This window comes from Tigriopus californicus, chromosome 7 (genome assembly GCF_007210705.1).
Source record: "Tigriopus californicus strain San Diego chromosome 7, Tcal_SD_v2.1, whole genome shotgun sequence".
Lineage (NCBI taxonomy): Eukaryota > Metazoa > Arthropoda > Copepoda > Harpacticoida > Harpacticidae > Tigriopus > Tigriopus californicus.
Genome location: NC_081446.1, coordinates 9,186,348 through 9,202,032, shown reverse-complemented (window position 1 = coordinate 9,202,032; position 15,685 = coordinate 9,186,348). Strand labels below are relative to the sequence as shown.

At 44.3% G+C, this 15,685-nt stretch overlaps 3 protein-coding genes across 5 annotated transcripts in view; 1 reads left to right on the top strand and 2 right to left on the bottom strand.

Moving 5' to 3' along the window:
• The first annotated feature begins 1,759 nt into the window (after positions 1–1,759).
• Positions 1,760–6,173, top strand: LOC131882982 (NAD(P) transhydrogenase, mitochondrial-like). Of its 2 annotated transcripts, none has more exons than XM_059230294.1 (8): positions 1,760–1,897; positions 2,033–2,418; positions 2,481–2,744; positions 3,203–5,060; positions 5,132–5,231; positions 5,337–5,601; positions 5,657–5,868; positions 5,938–6,173. In XM_059230294.1, the coding sequence occupies exons 2-8, from the start codon at positions 2,067–2,069 to the stop codon at positions 6,085–6,087; spliced, it is 3,201 nt and encodes a 1,066-aa protein (XP_059086277.1). In that variant the 5' UTR covers positions 1,760–1,897; positions 2,033–2,066; the 3' UTR covers positions 6,088–6,173. The 2 variants fall into 2 exon arrangements, with proteins under 2 accessions (XP_059086277.1, XP_059086278.1); XM_059230295.1 differs by having other exon boundaries at positions 1,761–1,897; positions 2,039–2,418.
• Positions 6,162–7,516, bottom strand: LOC131882983 (protein pelota-like). Its single transcript, XM_059230296.1, has one exon. It carries the CDS (start codon positions 7,378–7,380, stop codon positions 6,223–6,225), a length of 1,158 nt encoding a protein of 385 aa, XP_059086279.1. The 5' UTR covers positions 7,381–7,516; the 3' UTR covers positions 6,162–6,222.
• A 3,819-nt stretch (positions 7,517–11,335) lies between these two features.
• LOC131883048 (putative uncharacterized protein DDB_G0277255) overlaps positions 11,336–15,685 on the bottom strand; it is a 16,786-nt gene continuing 12,436 nt past the window's right edge. For both annotated transcript variants that reach the window (XM_059230380.1, XM_059230379.1), the window contains exon 3: positions 11,336–11,998. In XM_059230380.1, the coding sequence (XP_059086363.1) occupies positions 11,801–11,998 (198 nt within the window). In that variant the 3' untranslated portion in view covers positions 11,336–11,800. The remainder of the gene's footprint in view (positions 11,999–15,685) is intronic.

Genomic DNA, 15,685 nt, shown 5'->3' with positions numbered 1-15,685 from the left:
AATGCCAATCAATACATGGATTGTTAGGAAGAGATGATCAAAATAAAACAATTCATTTTTATCCCTTGTTTTTCAGGCTAAATAGTGTGTAAAAGCCATCATATGGAATGTACTGTACATGGTGGAAAGAATCTAAAGGCCACTCTCTGCTCATTCTATAACTCCTTCCCCCACCCTTAAAGAATTGCTTGATCATATTGAGTCGCAAATTATCATCAAAAGGGACTATTGAATCCAATTTCAGTCAAATGGAGATTGTAGTAAGCCTCTGAAGACTGACACCTGTAATGCCAGATCTTTGCCCTCGGTCTGGTCCAAAGGGATTCGCCGTTGTTGCATGAAGTTCTCCATTCACCAAGGGTTCAAGGGTGGACACCGAAAAGGCTCACTCACTTCTCTCGACAACTTGCCTGTCTTCAGCAGGCCTTTAGCTTTGGTTCTGCCATCAAGACTGTGCTCACTTGCATTTTCGAACATAGTTTTAATGGCACACACTGGCAGGGTTATCGCAAATATTAGATCATATGCAACATGGCATTATTTTAGGTGTTCAACAGTTCCTGTTGATGAAAGCTTGGAATTCAATGTCAAACACAATTTTGTTAAACAGACCCAATGTAGCCCCAAATTTATTTCCACCCAGCCTGAACAATTCCAAAATTTCCCTTGATCTTACTCCGTGTGTATCCGGTCCTTTTTGCTATGCAGAGTGTCAAAGGTTCAATGCAAGATATTATTTAGCGATGATAAACGAATCCTCCAAACGACGAAAATGGCCCTCTCTCATGTTGTCTGTAAGCAGATGTAAACAAAGTCCGTTCATTTGTTTTGAGAGTTTTGAACCAGTTCAGGCTTTATAAGAAGGATTACATGGAAGGTTACATCATAGTTCATGACATGAGCAGGTCAGATGACGCAAATGTGTGTTTTCGTTATCGACGACTGGCTACCATGCGATGATATACGAGATGGACTCAAGTCAACCAAGAGCACTGTCATCATATATGGGCAAGAAGCAAGTTTTTAATCTTCATTTCATGTCTTTTATTACCTTGTTATATTTACTAGCTTGAATACAATAACCAAGGTACGTGACAAACAGTTGAACTCCTGCCCCAAGATCAGCCCCATGCATTCACCGATTTTACCTGAGGTCCGTGACCGCTCTGTGTCAATTCAGCAATAGACTGACTACATACGGAGTGCGCGACTTGCAGAAGACAAAGCCGGGTCCAAAAAGTAATTCCGTCGCGGAAAGAGCCTCTGACGTCAAGCTCTTTTCGAGTTTGTCGAGTGTCTCCATGAAATGCATTGGATCGCATCACGCACTCCTTTCATTATACTACACATCTCCCTTGGAACCTGATTCGATGGCCTCTATCGAGACAGCCGAAGCCATTTCCCGGTGGCGAAACTGAATTAGACCCAATAAAGCAGCATCTTCCTCCTTTTCACGGCCAGACAAGGGAGACTACACTCGCCAAAAATCGAACCCGGCCCTCGTTCCACATACTACATACGTACAGATTGGAGACCAAGCTAAAGAGACGTACGGTACGGTGTGTACTGTAGCATACTCCCTGTCTGAAGGGCAGACCACAAAGCGACGTACGAAACTGTTGGAAGAGTGGCTCACCGGCTGATGGCCATCTGAGCTTAGCCTCACACATCTTCCACCTCTGAGGTCTGCGGGCCACACGACGCCTCAGGACCACTGTAAAAGGAGGAAAAGTCGTCTAGGAAGATCGGAGCGCAGGGCCAAAATTGTGGCGCACTAACCTATCAACGACTTCTTCCACTCGTTGTTCTTGTCAAGAAGGCATTCGTCCATCGCCTCCCAAGCCAATCGGGTCAGGTGGGGTGGTTCAATCCGGTTCAGTGGACTCCTTCCTAACCCGTAGGTTCATTGGCCGTCCCAGGACGGTTCCCGTATTTGGGATTAGGATCCATAGACATCCATCGATCGATCGATTGGTCTAAGCTTCTGGTTTAGGTTCAGGGTGTTGAACTCGTTCTTTATCTCGTAACTTAGTTTCAGGTGGGAGATTCCTTTTTGAGGTAGCATCATGTTGCTAAGTCAGGCAGCCCGTGGAGTTTGGGCCTCCCCTGTGGGGCGGGTGAGTTGGAAAATGGGTGGGCGACGCGCTCGAAGCTCAGCTCCGCCCGCTTCATCCGCCCCGGGTAAGGAGGACAAGATTCTGGGTACGCCCTACACCTCGCTCACCATTGGTGTGCCTAAGGAGACTTGGGCCAACGAATTGCGGGTGGCTTGCACCCCGGCGGCCGCCCTCAATCTCACCAAGAAAGGCTTCACTGTGCAAGTCGAATCCGGTGCCGGGATTCAGGCCCGATTTCGCGACAAAGATTACGAGAGCGTGGGCGCCAAAATCATTCCTAAGGAGCAAGCTTTTCAATCAGGTACTTAATGAAGAAACCAAAATGCAGGCTGGTCCTGGTTTGTCATGTTCACTGGGTTTTAGATATCGTGCTGAAGTTGCGACAACCGTCGCTTCCGGAGGCTAAATTGTTCCGCGAGGACGGTACCTTGTACTCGTTCTTGTATCCCAGTCAGAATCAGGATATTATCGACGCCTTGGCCCAACGCAAGATGACCGCATTTGGCATGGATTGCGTGCCGAGGATTAGCCGTGCTCAAGGGTTTGATGCTCTTTCCTCTATGAGCAATATCTCCGGCTATCGGGCTGTAGTGGAGGCTTCCAACCATTTTGGCCGATTTTTCACGGGTAAGTCTCCTATTGGGTTGTCTTGATTTACAGAGTCTCAAGCTGAACAAGAAAACAGTGCATCATCGTTTCATCAAGATTTTATATCAACTTCATTATCCATAAGAGTTATGTCGTACTGGTCTGAAACGCTTGTCTTGGAAACAAATATCCAACCAAGTGCTGATTTGTCAATTGTCATTGCCTAATACTGTTATACGGCAGAAATTTAGGGAACTGTGGCCGATCCCAAGGACCCATCAACAGATTGAGTCAGAGGATGATAGTTGACTTAATTTTTTAGATGGATAAATCGGTTTATAGGGAAAGAGGCAGAGCAGAAAAGAAAACTGGGAAGAAGCGGAAAAAGAGGCGAACTCAAGGGCAGGGTCGCCTCAGAGCCTTAATTTGGGCCTACCTTATGAGCGAAATATTGAACAGTCGCAAAGATGTTACTATCGCGGTCTTTCCTTTTGTAGGTCAAATTACTGCTGCGGGTAAAGTGCCTCCAGCCAAGGTCTTAGTCATTGGTGGTGGTGTGGCTGGTTTAGCGGCCATTGGCCAGGCCAAGAGCATGGGTGCCGTGGTTCGGGCGTTTGATGTACGGCCTGCAGTCAAAGAACAAGTCGAGTCCATGGGTGCAGAGTTTTTGACGGTTGAGATCGCCGAGGACGGTTCATCGGATGGTGGATATGCCAAAGAGATGTCAAAAGCTTTCCTGGAGGCAGAAATGAAGCTCTTTCACGAGCAATGCAAGGACGTTGATATCGTCATCACGACTGCCCTTATTCCGGGAAAGCAAGCCCCCACTCTGATCAAGAAGTACATGATTGACGACATGAAACCCGGATCCGTCGTGGTTGATTTGGCGGCTGAAGCTGGCGGCAACATCGAGACCATCAAGCCCGGCGAGATTTATACCTATAATGACGTGGTTCATATTGGTCTGACAGATTTACCGTCTCGTCTCCCAACGCAAGCTTCCACTTTGTATGCCAATAATATTTCCAAGCTTATGTTGTCCATGACTGGCACCAAGGACCACTTTTACTTGAATCTTGAAGACGATGTGGTCAGGGGCTCCATCGTTCTTAACAAGGGCGTGTTGAGTTGGCCTCCAAATCCGCCTATCGCTATCGCTGCTCCTGCAGCTCCCAAATCCCAAGATAGCGCCATCAAGAAAGAAGTTTTGCCGCCTAATAATTTCAATATTCAATTGAAAGATGCTTTGATGTACACGGGTGGATTTGGCACACTTACTGCTTTGGGCGTGGGTTCACCTAATCCGGCTTTCACTGCTATGACCACCACTTTCGGTTTAAGCTGCATAGTTGGTTATCATACGGTCTGGAATGTGGTTCCGGCCTTACACTCGCCTTTAATGTCAGTGACCAATGCCATTTCTGGAATCACGGCTGTTGGTGGAATGCTCTTGATGGACGGCGGCTACTACCCCACGAATACCGTGGAGGGCCTCGCAGCCTCTGCGGCGTTTATTTCGTTCATCAACGTCTTTGGAGGCTTCATCGTGACGGCTCGAATGTTGGACATGTTCAGGCGATCCACCGACCCTCCAGAGTACAATTACTTGTACGCTTTACCCGCCTCTGCATTTCTGGGTTCGTACGCTTGGGCCGTGTCTCAAGGTTACCACGAGGTCCATCAAATGGCGTATCTGGCTTCATCCTTGTGTTGTGTGGGAGCCTTGGCTGGGCTCTCTACGCAGCCGACGGCTCGCTTGGGCAATGCTTTAGGCATGATCGGAGTGACTGGGGGTGTGGCTGCTACTCTCGGTTCAATTCTACCGTCTCATCCCGTTTTGGCACAAATGGGTGGAGTGGCCTTGGGTGGCGCTGTAATTGGCTCCACCATTGCTAAGAAGATTGAAATCACCGATTTGCCGCAACTTGTGGCCGCATTTCATTCCTTAGTGGGCATGGCTGCCGTGCTCACCTGCGTTGCAACCTATATTGATCATTTTCCGTCTTTCGCTACGGACCCTGCTGCCACCATGATCAAGACCTCGCTTTTCCTCGGTACTTACATCGGAGGCGTGACCTTCAGTGGATCTTTAGTGGCCTACGGAAAGCTCCAAGGTATCATGAGTTCCGCCCCTTTGATGTTGCCCGGTCGTCATGCCATCAATGGTGGTCTTTTGGCTGCCAATATCGCCGCAATGGGATGCTTCTTGAACGATCCCAGCTTTGACATGGGTTTGAGTGTGCTCGGTGCCACCACTGCCATGAGTGCCACTATGGGCGTGACCTTGACTATGGCCATTGGTGGAGCTGACATGCCCGTTGTTATCACTGTATTGAATAGCTACTCTGGATGGGCGTAAGTTGCGCGAGATCAAGTGGAGCAGTTTACAACGGTTGGTCTCAAGTATGTTCTTATACCGGTTCCAGACTTTGCGCTGAGGGTTTCATGTTGAACAACAACCTGATGACCATCGTTGGAGCACTGATTGGTTCTTCAGGAGCCATTCTGTCCTACATCATGTGCGTGGTAAGTGTTGCCTTAAAGTCAGTTTTAATTAAATTCCATTGATATTTTTTAGATTAACGCTGCATCAGCTCGTTCACTACTAAACTTTTTTTCTCAATTCTGTAGGCCATGAACCGAAGCCTTCCCAATGTCATTTTGGGCGGTTTTGGCACGAGTTCTACGGCCGGTGGAAAACCCATGACCATTACTGGCACTCACACAGAGTGGAAAGTCGACGAGACCGTGGAAGCTATGACCAATGCCAAGAATATTATCATTGTGCCTGGTTATGGCTTAGCCGTAGCCAAGGGACAATACCCCGTGGCCGAAATGGTGTCTATCTTGAAGAAAAAGGGCAAGAACGTTCGCTTCGGAATTCATCCCGTGGCTGGTAAGAAGAGACGGACTTCTTAAGAGGACAAGCTCTTATTTGATTGTACAATTAGGTCGGATGCCCGGTCAGCTGAATGTTCTCTTGGCTGAGGCCGGTGTTCCTTATGATGTGGTTCTGGAGATGGACGAAATTAACGACGACTTCGGAGAGACTGATCTGGTCATGGTCATTGGGGCCAACGATACGGTGAACTCTGCGGCTGAAGACGATCCCAACTCGATCATTGCTGGCATGCCCGTTCTCAAAGTCTGGAAAGCAGGACAGGTGAATCACTTGAACTCCTCATGACACTTCTGACGAGTCTCCTAATGAGGTCTATTTAACCCCTTTTAGGTTGTCGTGATGAAGCGATCCTTGGGCGTGGGTTATGCTGCGGTGGACAACCCAATTTTCTTCAACGAAAACACGGCCATGCTTTTGGGTGACGCCAAGAAATCGTGCGATGGTCTGCTCACCAAGCTCAAAGAGCATTACGGATTATGAAATGGCTAACACGTCCGTTTGACGCCGATTTTCGTGTCATATACATACTGCGATTGAAACAATGCAAATATAACTTTAATTTGAGAGCATGTGTGTATTTTCCTAATGTAAAAAAGGTATTCAAAACAAAATCAATTAATCCGAATCTGGTTCATCATCGCTGTCATCCTCGTCCAGTTCGGGCATGGGAAACCGTAAAATCGCACATAGACCCGTGAGTTGGTCTAACTGTTTGCCACTTTCGTGCAACGACGAGAATAATTTCACTTCACCGCCACTATCTTGCACATCATCGACCAGTTTCACAAATTTCCGTCTTTGAGCCACATCTTGGGCCCGAAATAACTGGTCAGATATGAGGAGAGTTTCAATGGCCTGGGCCTCACACGCCAGTTGCACGTGTCGCTCACCGTAATAGGCCTTAGTCGGATCATTTTGCAGGGTTTTGAAAAACGTTTCCAAGGCCTTGACCTCGTCAGCGGCTTTCGTATCGGAAAGTCGGTTTAACACCACAGGATCGCGCAGCACTTCATTGAGGGCATGAGCAAACCCGCTGGAGGCGTGGACAGACAAGAACTTGGCCCGATTCTCGAATAATATCTTGGTCTCGTTGCGCGCCGCGTATTGCCACACGAAATCCATGAACTGATCGCGTGTGAACCCGGGCGAGGCCACGATCACAGCTTTGACGACCTCGAAATTGACGTGCCGCAATGCAGCTTGCAAGACGTTATCGTAGAAGCGCTGAAGGGATTTATCGTGATTAGTGGTGTTTCCGCGGCGTTTCCGCGGAATGGGTACATCAATCTTGCTGCGGACAATCGTCATAGACGACGTGACCAAACAAATATGAGCCAGCCCCTCCTGCATGACAATAGCCGCTACCTCAGCGTGCTTTACCGGGTCCGTGGCCAATTCGATGCGGTCCAAGTGAACCGAATCCCACTCGGACTTCTCCAAGGTTAGCTTCCGGTTGGGCTCCACGTCTAGCGTGTGATAGGCGCCCATCTTGACATAGGCATTTTCGGCCACGTTCCGTCCCTTGAGGCGGAGCATGCAGGCTTGTGTGTCGAAATCGATGTCTTCCACGCAAATGGTGAGCGTGGTGCGCACCCGATTACTGGTAGTGGAGCCTGTGGCCGATTCCGTGGTCACTTTGCGGATGGTTGAGGCCCGCACTTGGTCGCCCTCCGAGATCAGGTTGAACACGTGCCACATGTCTTCGGTTTCTTCGGGGATCAACGTGAGCGAGCCGCTCGCGTTTTTCTCCAAATTCCGGTGAACCAGTTTCATCGTGATCGCTTAAATGGCGCAAATATTATGAATCACGTTATGCCGCTGGGCCGGGGCTGGGTGGATCCTCAATGACTAAGACGTTGGACATGACCCGTCTAATGTAAACGTCTAAACGTCAACACTCAACATCAGCTAGCAATAAACACAAGGTGGCATTTCCTAGGCTTGCCCTCTCATTGAAAACTCATTGTGACCAACTGATTCCCAGGTAAAGCATCAATCTTTCAGCTCTTGGTTTGAACGCATTTTGGTCATCATGGCCAAGGAATAAGAGAGAACTTAGACTTACAACCACTCCTCAGTGATCGAAAGCACCTTAGATGAGGCTATGGGGCCAGTTTGGTTGTGGCATGAGCTTCAAAACTGGCTCAATTTTTGATCGATTGGCGAAGCTGGCAATGCTCAGGATTTGAAGGACCGATCCTCTTTAAACGCAGCTGTTTTCTTCGTGAGAAGGAAAAAGTATTGTTGGCAGTGTCCGGGTTTCGGAAAAGGAGGATTTGGCGTCAATCTTGACCTACTCTGTCCGAGAGTCGTCAATAGGGTCGTCACAATTGCTTTCGAATTTGGGTCCTTTAAGCAAATGCTGGGGCGTGAGGTCAGCCAAGGATGACGGAATACATGGATGAAGAGGCTCTCGGCGGAGACATTATTTTTGATAGTAGCCTTGGTAGCTTGGTAGCCCAACCAAGTAGCTTCTTTTGTAGCCCACTTTGCGTTGGGCAATATGAAGCCTAGATAAGAACTTGATTTGAACGATTTTGCAGATTTAGGGAGATATTAAGACCCATCACCGTCATTGCACCATGGTAAATTACTTTCCGTGCAAATGACTGGGATGTTACTTTCTAGTTAGATAACTATCCGAACAGAGATGAATTGAATGAAGATTTCAGACGTGGCCTTTGACTAGCCTTGGGTTTGGCTAGAGTAGATATCAACAGGGGCCCTTATTCGCCACGTCAGACAGCCCAAACGAAATCGGGAAGAGGCACAGGGAAATGCTAAATCACCGACTTATAGAGATGTAGACTACGAACGGAAGGAAATATTTCTTATCTCCTAAACAGTTCATTTCATTCCAATTGAATACCTGATACGACCATGAGATCTTGTTGAATAGATGAATTTGGCTAAGTTTGAGCCCAAAGCTACGCTCAGGGAATTGAGGAGATATGTCCAAAGTTATGTACTAAACACTACATAAAATTCGAATTTTCGGCCTGCCCTTGGTCAGCTTCATAAGCCTCTGACAACATAGCTTTGAAACGAACCACTTTTCAGGTAATTGATATAAAAATGACCTTGCTTCTTTTTGAGGAGATCTAGATTCCTTATTTCATTCCTTTAATTCGTAAACTGGCTCAGAGTCGCTATGACCAACATCAGGCCGATTTAGTGGGAAGTTCGTTCACAGTCCATATTTCTAGAAGTTCATGGCTAAATAAACCACTCGTAACATGCCATGAACATTATTTTTTTTTCCGGGCATTCTGTTACCTAGGGCAAGGCTAGTCAAGTTGAGTTATTGAGCGATCTTGAAGTCGCAGATCAAGATGCTTTGGAGGTCATCAGGGACAGGAGACTCTCGAGCTCTCCTGGTCTTGATGGTGTGACATCTCAGTTTCTGATGAGGTGCTCACTAGTTCTTGCCCCTGTTTTCTCGTTCTTGATGCGTTTCATCTTGGATCAGGGCAAGCTACCACCTTCTCTAATGTTGGCCCATGTTGTCCCAATTTTTAAATTGAGAGATAAGTTGCTCTCCAGTAACCACAGGCCAATTTCCCTCACTTCGAATATTGGGAAGGTGTTTGAGAAGATCCTGAAGTCTAAACTTGTCGAATTTCTTAAAGTCCCATGATGTTCTACCTCCTAGTCAGCATGGGTTCCGAGCGCATTTTAGCACGGTTACCCAACTGATTGAACATATACGTAGAACAGGTTATTGAGGAACTAGAGAGACACGAGTCAGTTGATATTGTCTATCTTGATTTTGCCAAGGCCTTTGATAAGGTTGATCATGGCCTTTTACTGAATAGACTTTTTCATATTGGGATCCAAAGCAAGGTACTCGATTGGATAAGAAGCTTCATTCGTGAAAGGAAGCAAAAAGTGAAGGTTGAAAGGTCGCTAATTGACATACATAATGTCAAGTCAGATGTTCCCCAGGGTTTCATCTTAGGGCCGCTCCTTTTTATAATATTCATTGCCCCCCCTTCAAAAACGTTATATTATGCTGACGATACAAAGTTAGTTTCTGTTAGGAATGGCCAAGATTATAGTAGCTTTGCAAAGGATCTAGTAGATGGAATCTACTCTTGGGTTACTGTGAGAAATAAGGCCTTAAACGAAATCAAATTCCCCTCAATGATTTTTGGGTCAACGCCCTTGAATACTCCATTTGTAGGTAACGGTGGCAAAAATATTGAGCAGGTCTCATCTGTGAAATATTTTAGATGTAATTCTCCAAATTATTAAAAAGTTCGATGAGCATATCCAGTTGAAGGTGGGTAAAGCTTTTCAAATGTGTGGTTGGATATATCGGATGTTTAAGTCCAGAGATAGCATCACGATGTTAACTCTGTATAAGTCGATTATGCAACCACATCTTGAATATGATTTCACCCATTTGGGCTCCAATGAGTTCGGCAGGTTTGCAAAGGTTGAACAAGTTCAAAGATGTTTTCTAGGAACATTGAGGATATGAGAGAGCTCTCGTATTGGGAGAGGTTAGAACGGTTGGGATTGTACAGTACTCAGAGAAGGTACGAACGGTATCTGATACTGTACGTTTTCAAAAGCATCCATGAGCTTTGTCCCAACCCAGGGTTTAGGGTCAATTGTAGTGACCGTAGAGGTTTAACGTGCGTTTTGAGAGCACCTTCAAGCCCTCAAGAATCCAGGCTAGTTCGAATAATGAAGTCCATATCTCTTTTTTCTCGGGCTCCTTCATTGTTCAATTTGCTTCCCTCTAATATTCGTAGGGATTACGTAGACCTTGTTGACTCGGTAGCATCTTTCAAGTCAGACTTGGACAAATTCTTAGGTAGCATTCCAGATCAACCCTACATTCAAGGACTAGCTCGGTCTGTCAATTCAAATTCGTTGGTAGACCAAATATCATATAAAGATGAAAAGGTAATAGATAGACGAATCATAACCTTTCATTTTTATAGTACTGGAGATTACATTCCCTGTAGCGGTAAGAAAAGCCCATGAAAAAACAAACCAAACCAAACCAAAAAATTCAAAATATGTATGTGATTTTGATTAAATAAGCCAAGAACAGCTCAAGCCCATTGTAATTCAATTAAGTAGAATCGACCCAATCGGCCCTATTTTTGGTAGAGGCGAACTCACAAAGCGCCATTATAAGTGCAGAACGTAAACCATACGTATTTTGTGCAACGTAGGAAGCCTAGAGACGTGTTGGAGTGTGTAGCTCAGTTTCCTGGATTCCTAGAGTGAGGAAAATGCCTGGATTGATTCTCTACCTCGACCTTTCACCTGAGCAAAATATCCTACCCCCAAACAAAAATAATTTGAAAAATGAAAACCGCTTGAATAAATAGTATACTTGATGTTTCTCGAAATTTAAATTTAGACGCTAAAAACATGTCTTGCAATAAAGGTAAAATTGTCATTATTCCTGGGCTCGATCGTTCAAAGTAAATGTTGAAATGTGGGTTGACACATGGACATTCGCTAGGCCCCAAGGACTGGAGTACCCATTCTGGATTGAAAAGCTGCATTCGTTTTTTTTTACATATATATGGTCATTACTGAGCGTTATTGTCTGATTTGAAACTAATGCATAGAAGCACAGAGTTTCAGTAATAAAGAGCAAAAGAAAACTAAAACTAAAGTTGCTATTACCTCAGAAGAACTCAGTACCTCAAATATTGCAATAATCTGATGAAGATAATGATGTTTATCAATGAATCGTAAGAGCAAGGTTACTCACAGATGTATTTGCCACATGCATAACTTGAAGAGGTCTCATCACCAAAAAGTGAGGTCACAATCATATTAAACTTGATAGGGTTGCATTGCACGATTTAGATCAGACAGAATGAAGAGGAAGAGCCCGGTGTAAGATACGTGACGAAGAAAAATTGGAACAAAATCCGGCCAGACTGATGGGCCATGACTTCCTCTATTGGCTAAAACACTCTACTTTAACTCAAAGCCATCCACATTGCTACAATTGACTAGCTAGATTCTTCTTGAGATATTGTAGATAGGTTAATATTTCTTCAGCCCCACTCACTCTCTTGACAGAGTGATATGATCAAGGTCTTCATTGCCGTAGATGTTGCTGTTCTTTTTGATGTTGTTCTCATTAGAATTCTTGTTAATTTTTTTGATATCATTGTCGACGTGGTTTTTGTGATCGTGAAGATCATTGTCTTGCTCTCTACTTTCTCTTTTTCCCGATATCGTCCAGAAGCTCTTGATTTCGGACCCAGTTTTGTCGGAGCTTGTTCTCTCTCCGTTGAATAAGTTCCCGTAGAAACTTAGATCGCAAAACGTCCATGTTGTTCGTGATTGAAAGCGACAACCCGTTGGCTTGTGGATCCCTTTTTTGCAATAACAAAAAAGGCTTGCTCTTTATCTGCAATAGGAACAAAGATATTCGTTACAAAAAGAAACTTTTTGGGAAGCTCGTTCTCATCTAGCTCGTTCATCCTTGGCCTATCTTCAAGCCAATCCCTTAGTTTCAATCCTTGACTTTAGTGTAAGTCGGAGGAGACACCGTGGAATCAAAAGACGCCAACCAACCTCACTTGTAGGACTTCAATTAAATCCCCCCTCTCCCTCTATCCGATCAATCCCCTCCTACCAGCGCTATCCCTCTTTCTCTATCTCTCCTTGAAATACTGAGTGACTCCAATTTTTTACCCTAAAACTATATACTAGTAGTACCACGCCACCGCCGCCGCCGACGACGACTACGACTACGACACATGGATGGCTCAAGGCAACGGAGCTCTCAAGCACTCTCGAGGAAACTACCAACGGTATCTCCTGTTACCGTACTGAAAACGTGAGCTCTGCTGGTCCTCAATCGCTACTTCTCATAGGTGGATGGAAATGGTGTAAGCTGGCAAACAAAGCCAAGGAAGACAATGCCTGCATGCCGGTTGTCGGCAAACAAGATTGCGCACTCGTATCAGGCCAAAAAATCGGCGCTTTTGAAATTCCCCTCCCCCCTCATGATACCGTAAATTTCAGTAGAGAAACTACTTCTGGAACCCACTCGCGCTGGGGGTTGATCAGCAATGGTAGAACGGTTCAGCTCCACACCCTGCTCAGTCAACCATACACGAGCATAAAGTAACCAGCAAATCCGATGTTGTTAACCCAGTACTGCGTTTTTCTAATAATCGAAGTTTTGTTTGGCTGATGCGAGATGCAAATTATTATACTAGTTGGAGAACCTCAATCAAGAGCTGTGAAAGTATTTCTTCCCTATGAGTGAATGAAAGGTACGATCACTTCTTTTGGTTCAAAGCCATACACGTAGAAGCTCTGTTCATTTTGGAACCACCTGACTGGACGTTCGTTCTAGAGATCATTCCTCGAGTTAGTTTTGTTCGTTCGGTCTTTCGTTTTCCCTCGCTGGATGGATGGTTAGCCAGTTGGTTGCCTGGTTGGTTAGTTGGTTGGTTGGTCGGTCGGTTAGTTGGTGTGCTCGGAGAAGCACTGAAGTGCAAAGTAGAACGAACAAATAAGCTTGCAACATTTTAAGAGCTGACTGCCACATCATCAACTGAAGAGTAGTCGGAGTATCCAATATTAACAACGAAAAATGTGATTTACAATCAAGCCAGGCAAGGAATCGAGATAAGAGATCGACCGAGCTTTCCAGAATTACTCATTCCAACCCCTGAGACTGGATCAGTCACCTTGGACCGTCGAACTTGCTTGAATCGCTAAGCACGGCCAATCCTACATTCAAAACTAAGGTAAGAATTAATTCAGAGATAATGCCAACAAATACACTCTTTAAACCAGAGTCAGTTCCTCTTGATCCTTACATCTCGTCTCTATAACTGGGTTGGGCTTTATCCAACGTTCGGCAGTAACTTCAACATCATTCATTCCACTTAAAGTGACATCACATTTCAGTAGGCTAAAAGTAGAAGCCTTGAAATAAGCTCAAATATAACAGATGTTACACAACGCATAGCGAGAAAGAGCTTCAGTGTTGCAAAATTGACGTCAACTCCGCTTTTGCAGTGCTCCTTTTCACTCATTAATTTTAAGCTATAAAACGCAAAAACAATGTCGCAAAGCATGCTTGTTCACTCAAATTCATTAATGTGGGTCAGAAACTCTTGCAATATTAATATTTTGGACTACATCTCATAATCAAATTAGACAATTGACCAACAATTGAGGACTGAGAGGGGCGAAAAGGGCAGATGTGAAATCAGTATTAAGAGCGATTTCTTTATGACACGAGTAATGTCATTACACTGACCACAAATGACTAATCTTTCAAATAACGTGATGGATATGGCGCATGTTCACATCCGTGTTTAGTGCTTGTACGATAAAGAATTTGATAGTTTAGTTGGAATTCGGTGGCATGAACCAACCTTAATATCTTAAAGGTTTAAATTTATTTCTTTGGATTAAAGTAAGTAAAGTATGAGAACAAGGTATGCAATCATGAATAAATGTTGAACCTTATCAGGAAAAATAACCACTTTGAATAGCAATTGAAACTTGAGCTCCAAATAGCTTGGCTTGAAACCAGTAATCTCAAATATACGTTTGAAGAAAGAGGGACATTATACAAAGAAATATAAATTTAACCCATATGATTAATAGCAATATTTTAATCCGAGACGTGTAACGCGCTGTTCTTTTATTTATTGAAGACTTGGCGACATTAGTGTGTGGACAGGTCGGGCTTTACTCGCTCTTCATTAAAATTGCAGTTCCCGTTTGATTGACCAAAATGAACAATTCATCATTATGTCATTCTTCGTAAATGATGGTGCTCGACATTTACTTTTCATACAATTGAAATGACCAACAGCTCATTAAAGTTTTATTGGTGCATGTCTTAAATCAGATATATTAAACAGAGAAAAAATGCATCCCATTAGGAATGTGAATCTCAAAAAGGCAAAACTTGTGAAATATTTGAAAAGACGCATACCATGAAGCAAAATGTATGAACATTCATTTTGGCTATAAGTGATTACTTTGATAGCTGAAGGTGTTCAAAATAAACTCAACAAAGCCATGATGGAAAGAGGCTTCATAAATAAGTAAGCATTCAGCGCTTTCGTGTAAGTAACTTCGGGTGCAATTGCATTAATTCGATAAACGGCGAAAATGAAGTACATAGTAGTCATAACCCACCCACCGTAATATGCATACTATTTATGAGCCACGGAAGTGTGGAAAGCTTTAGAGCATGGTGTTACGTACATACCAGGCTTGAATAAAATTTGTCAATTATTTCGAAATACTTTTTATTCGAGCAAAAAATATCTGGCTATTGATCTGTGATAGTAATACGTATCAAAGCAGAACCAAAGTTGTTTGAATTTGTTTGAATTTTGTGACACAACACTTTCGAGTTTTGAAAAATTAGTTAGCTTACGGTGCCCGTTGGTCATGATGCTGGTCTTCGCTCATCCTTTAGTGCACAGCATACAACAACAAAGCCGAAAACCAGGGCGTGCAACTCGATTTTTCACTCCTTTTCCTTCGCTGCTTAAGTGTAGAACTTGTTAGTTCTTTTAGTGTTTGGGATTGCTCCAAAAGCTTCAAGTTTCCTTCAGTTGCTGTAACACACACAAAAAGAGTACAGGTCGCTTTCGTGGCAAAACGAAGGAACGCGTAACGAGAAACTTTACCTTGTTTTCTAGGTTGCTACAATTACGTCATTTTGAGATGTAATTGGATTACAGTTTCTTTCTTAGAAAAAGGAATGAATTGCCGCAACTTCGTCACTACTGTCCTGTTGATAGAAAAGAATCTGTCCCAATTCTGTTACTTCCGCCGCAATTTAAACATGGGCATGAATCCGAAGCGAAGCCCCTTTGATTTGCTGAATAGCGATACTGTTGAGGAACATGCAGACCTTTAAAATATCCTAGCACATATTTCATTCCATGACATTTGTACCAAGTCGAATGAAAGAGTTTATGATGAACAACTTGTGCTAGAAACATCAGAGCCGATCTTTCGACAGGGTTTCACTGCCGCCATCTAACGTTCGAAATCTCAGAGTCCTTTTAGAGGAGGGTCGTTTCGTAGTGAGTAAAACGGAGTTGTC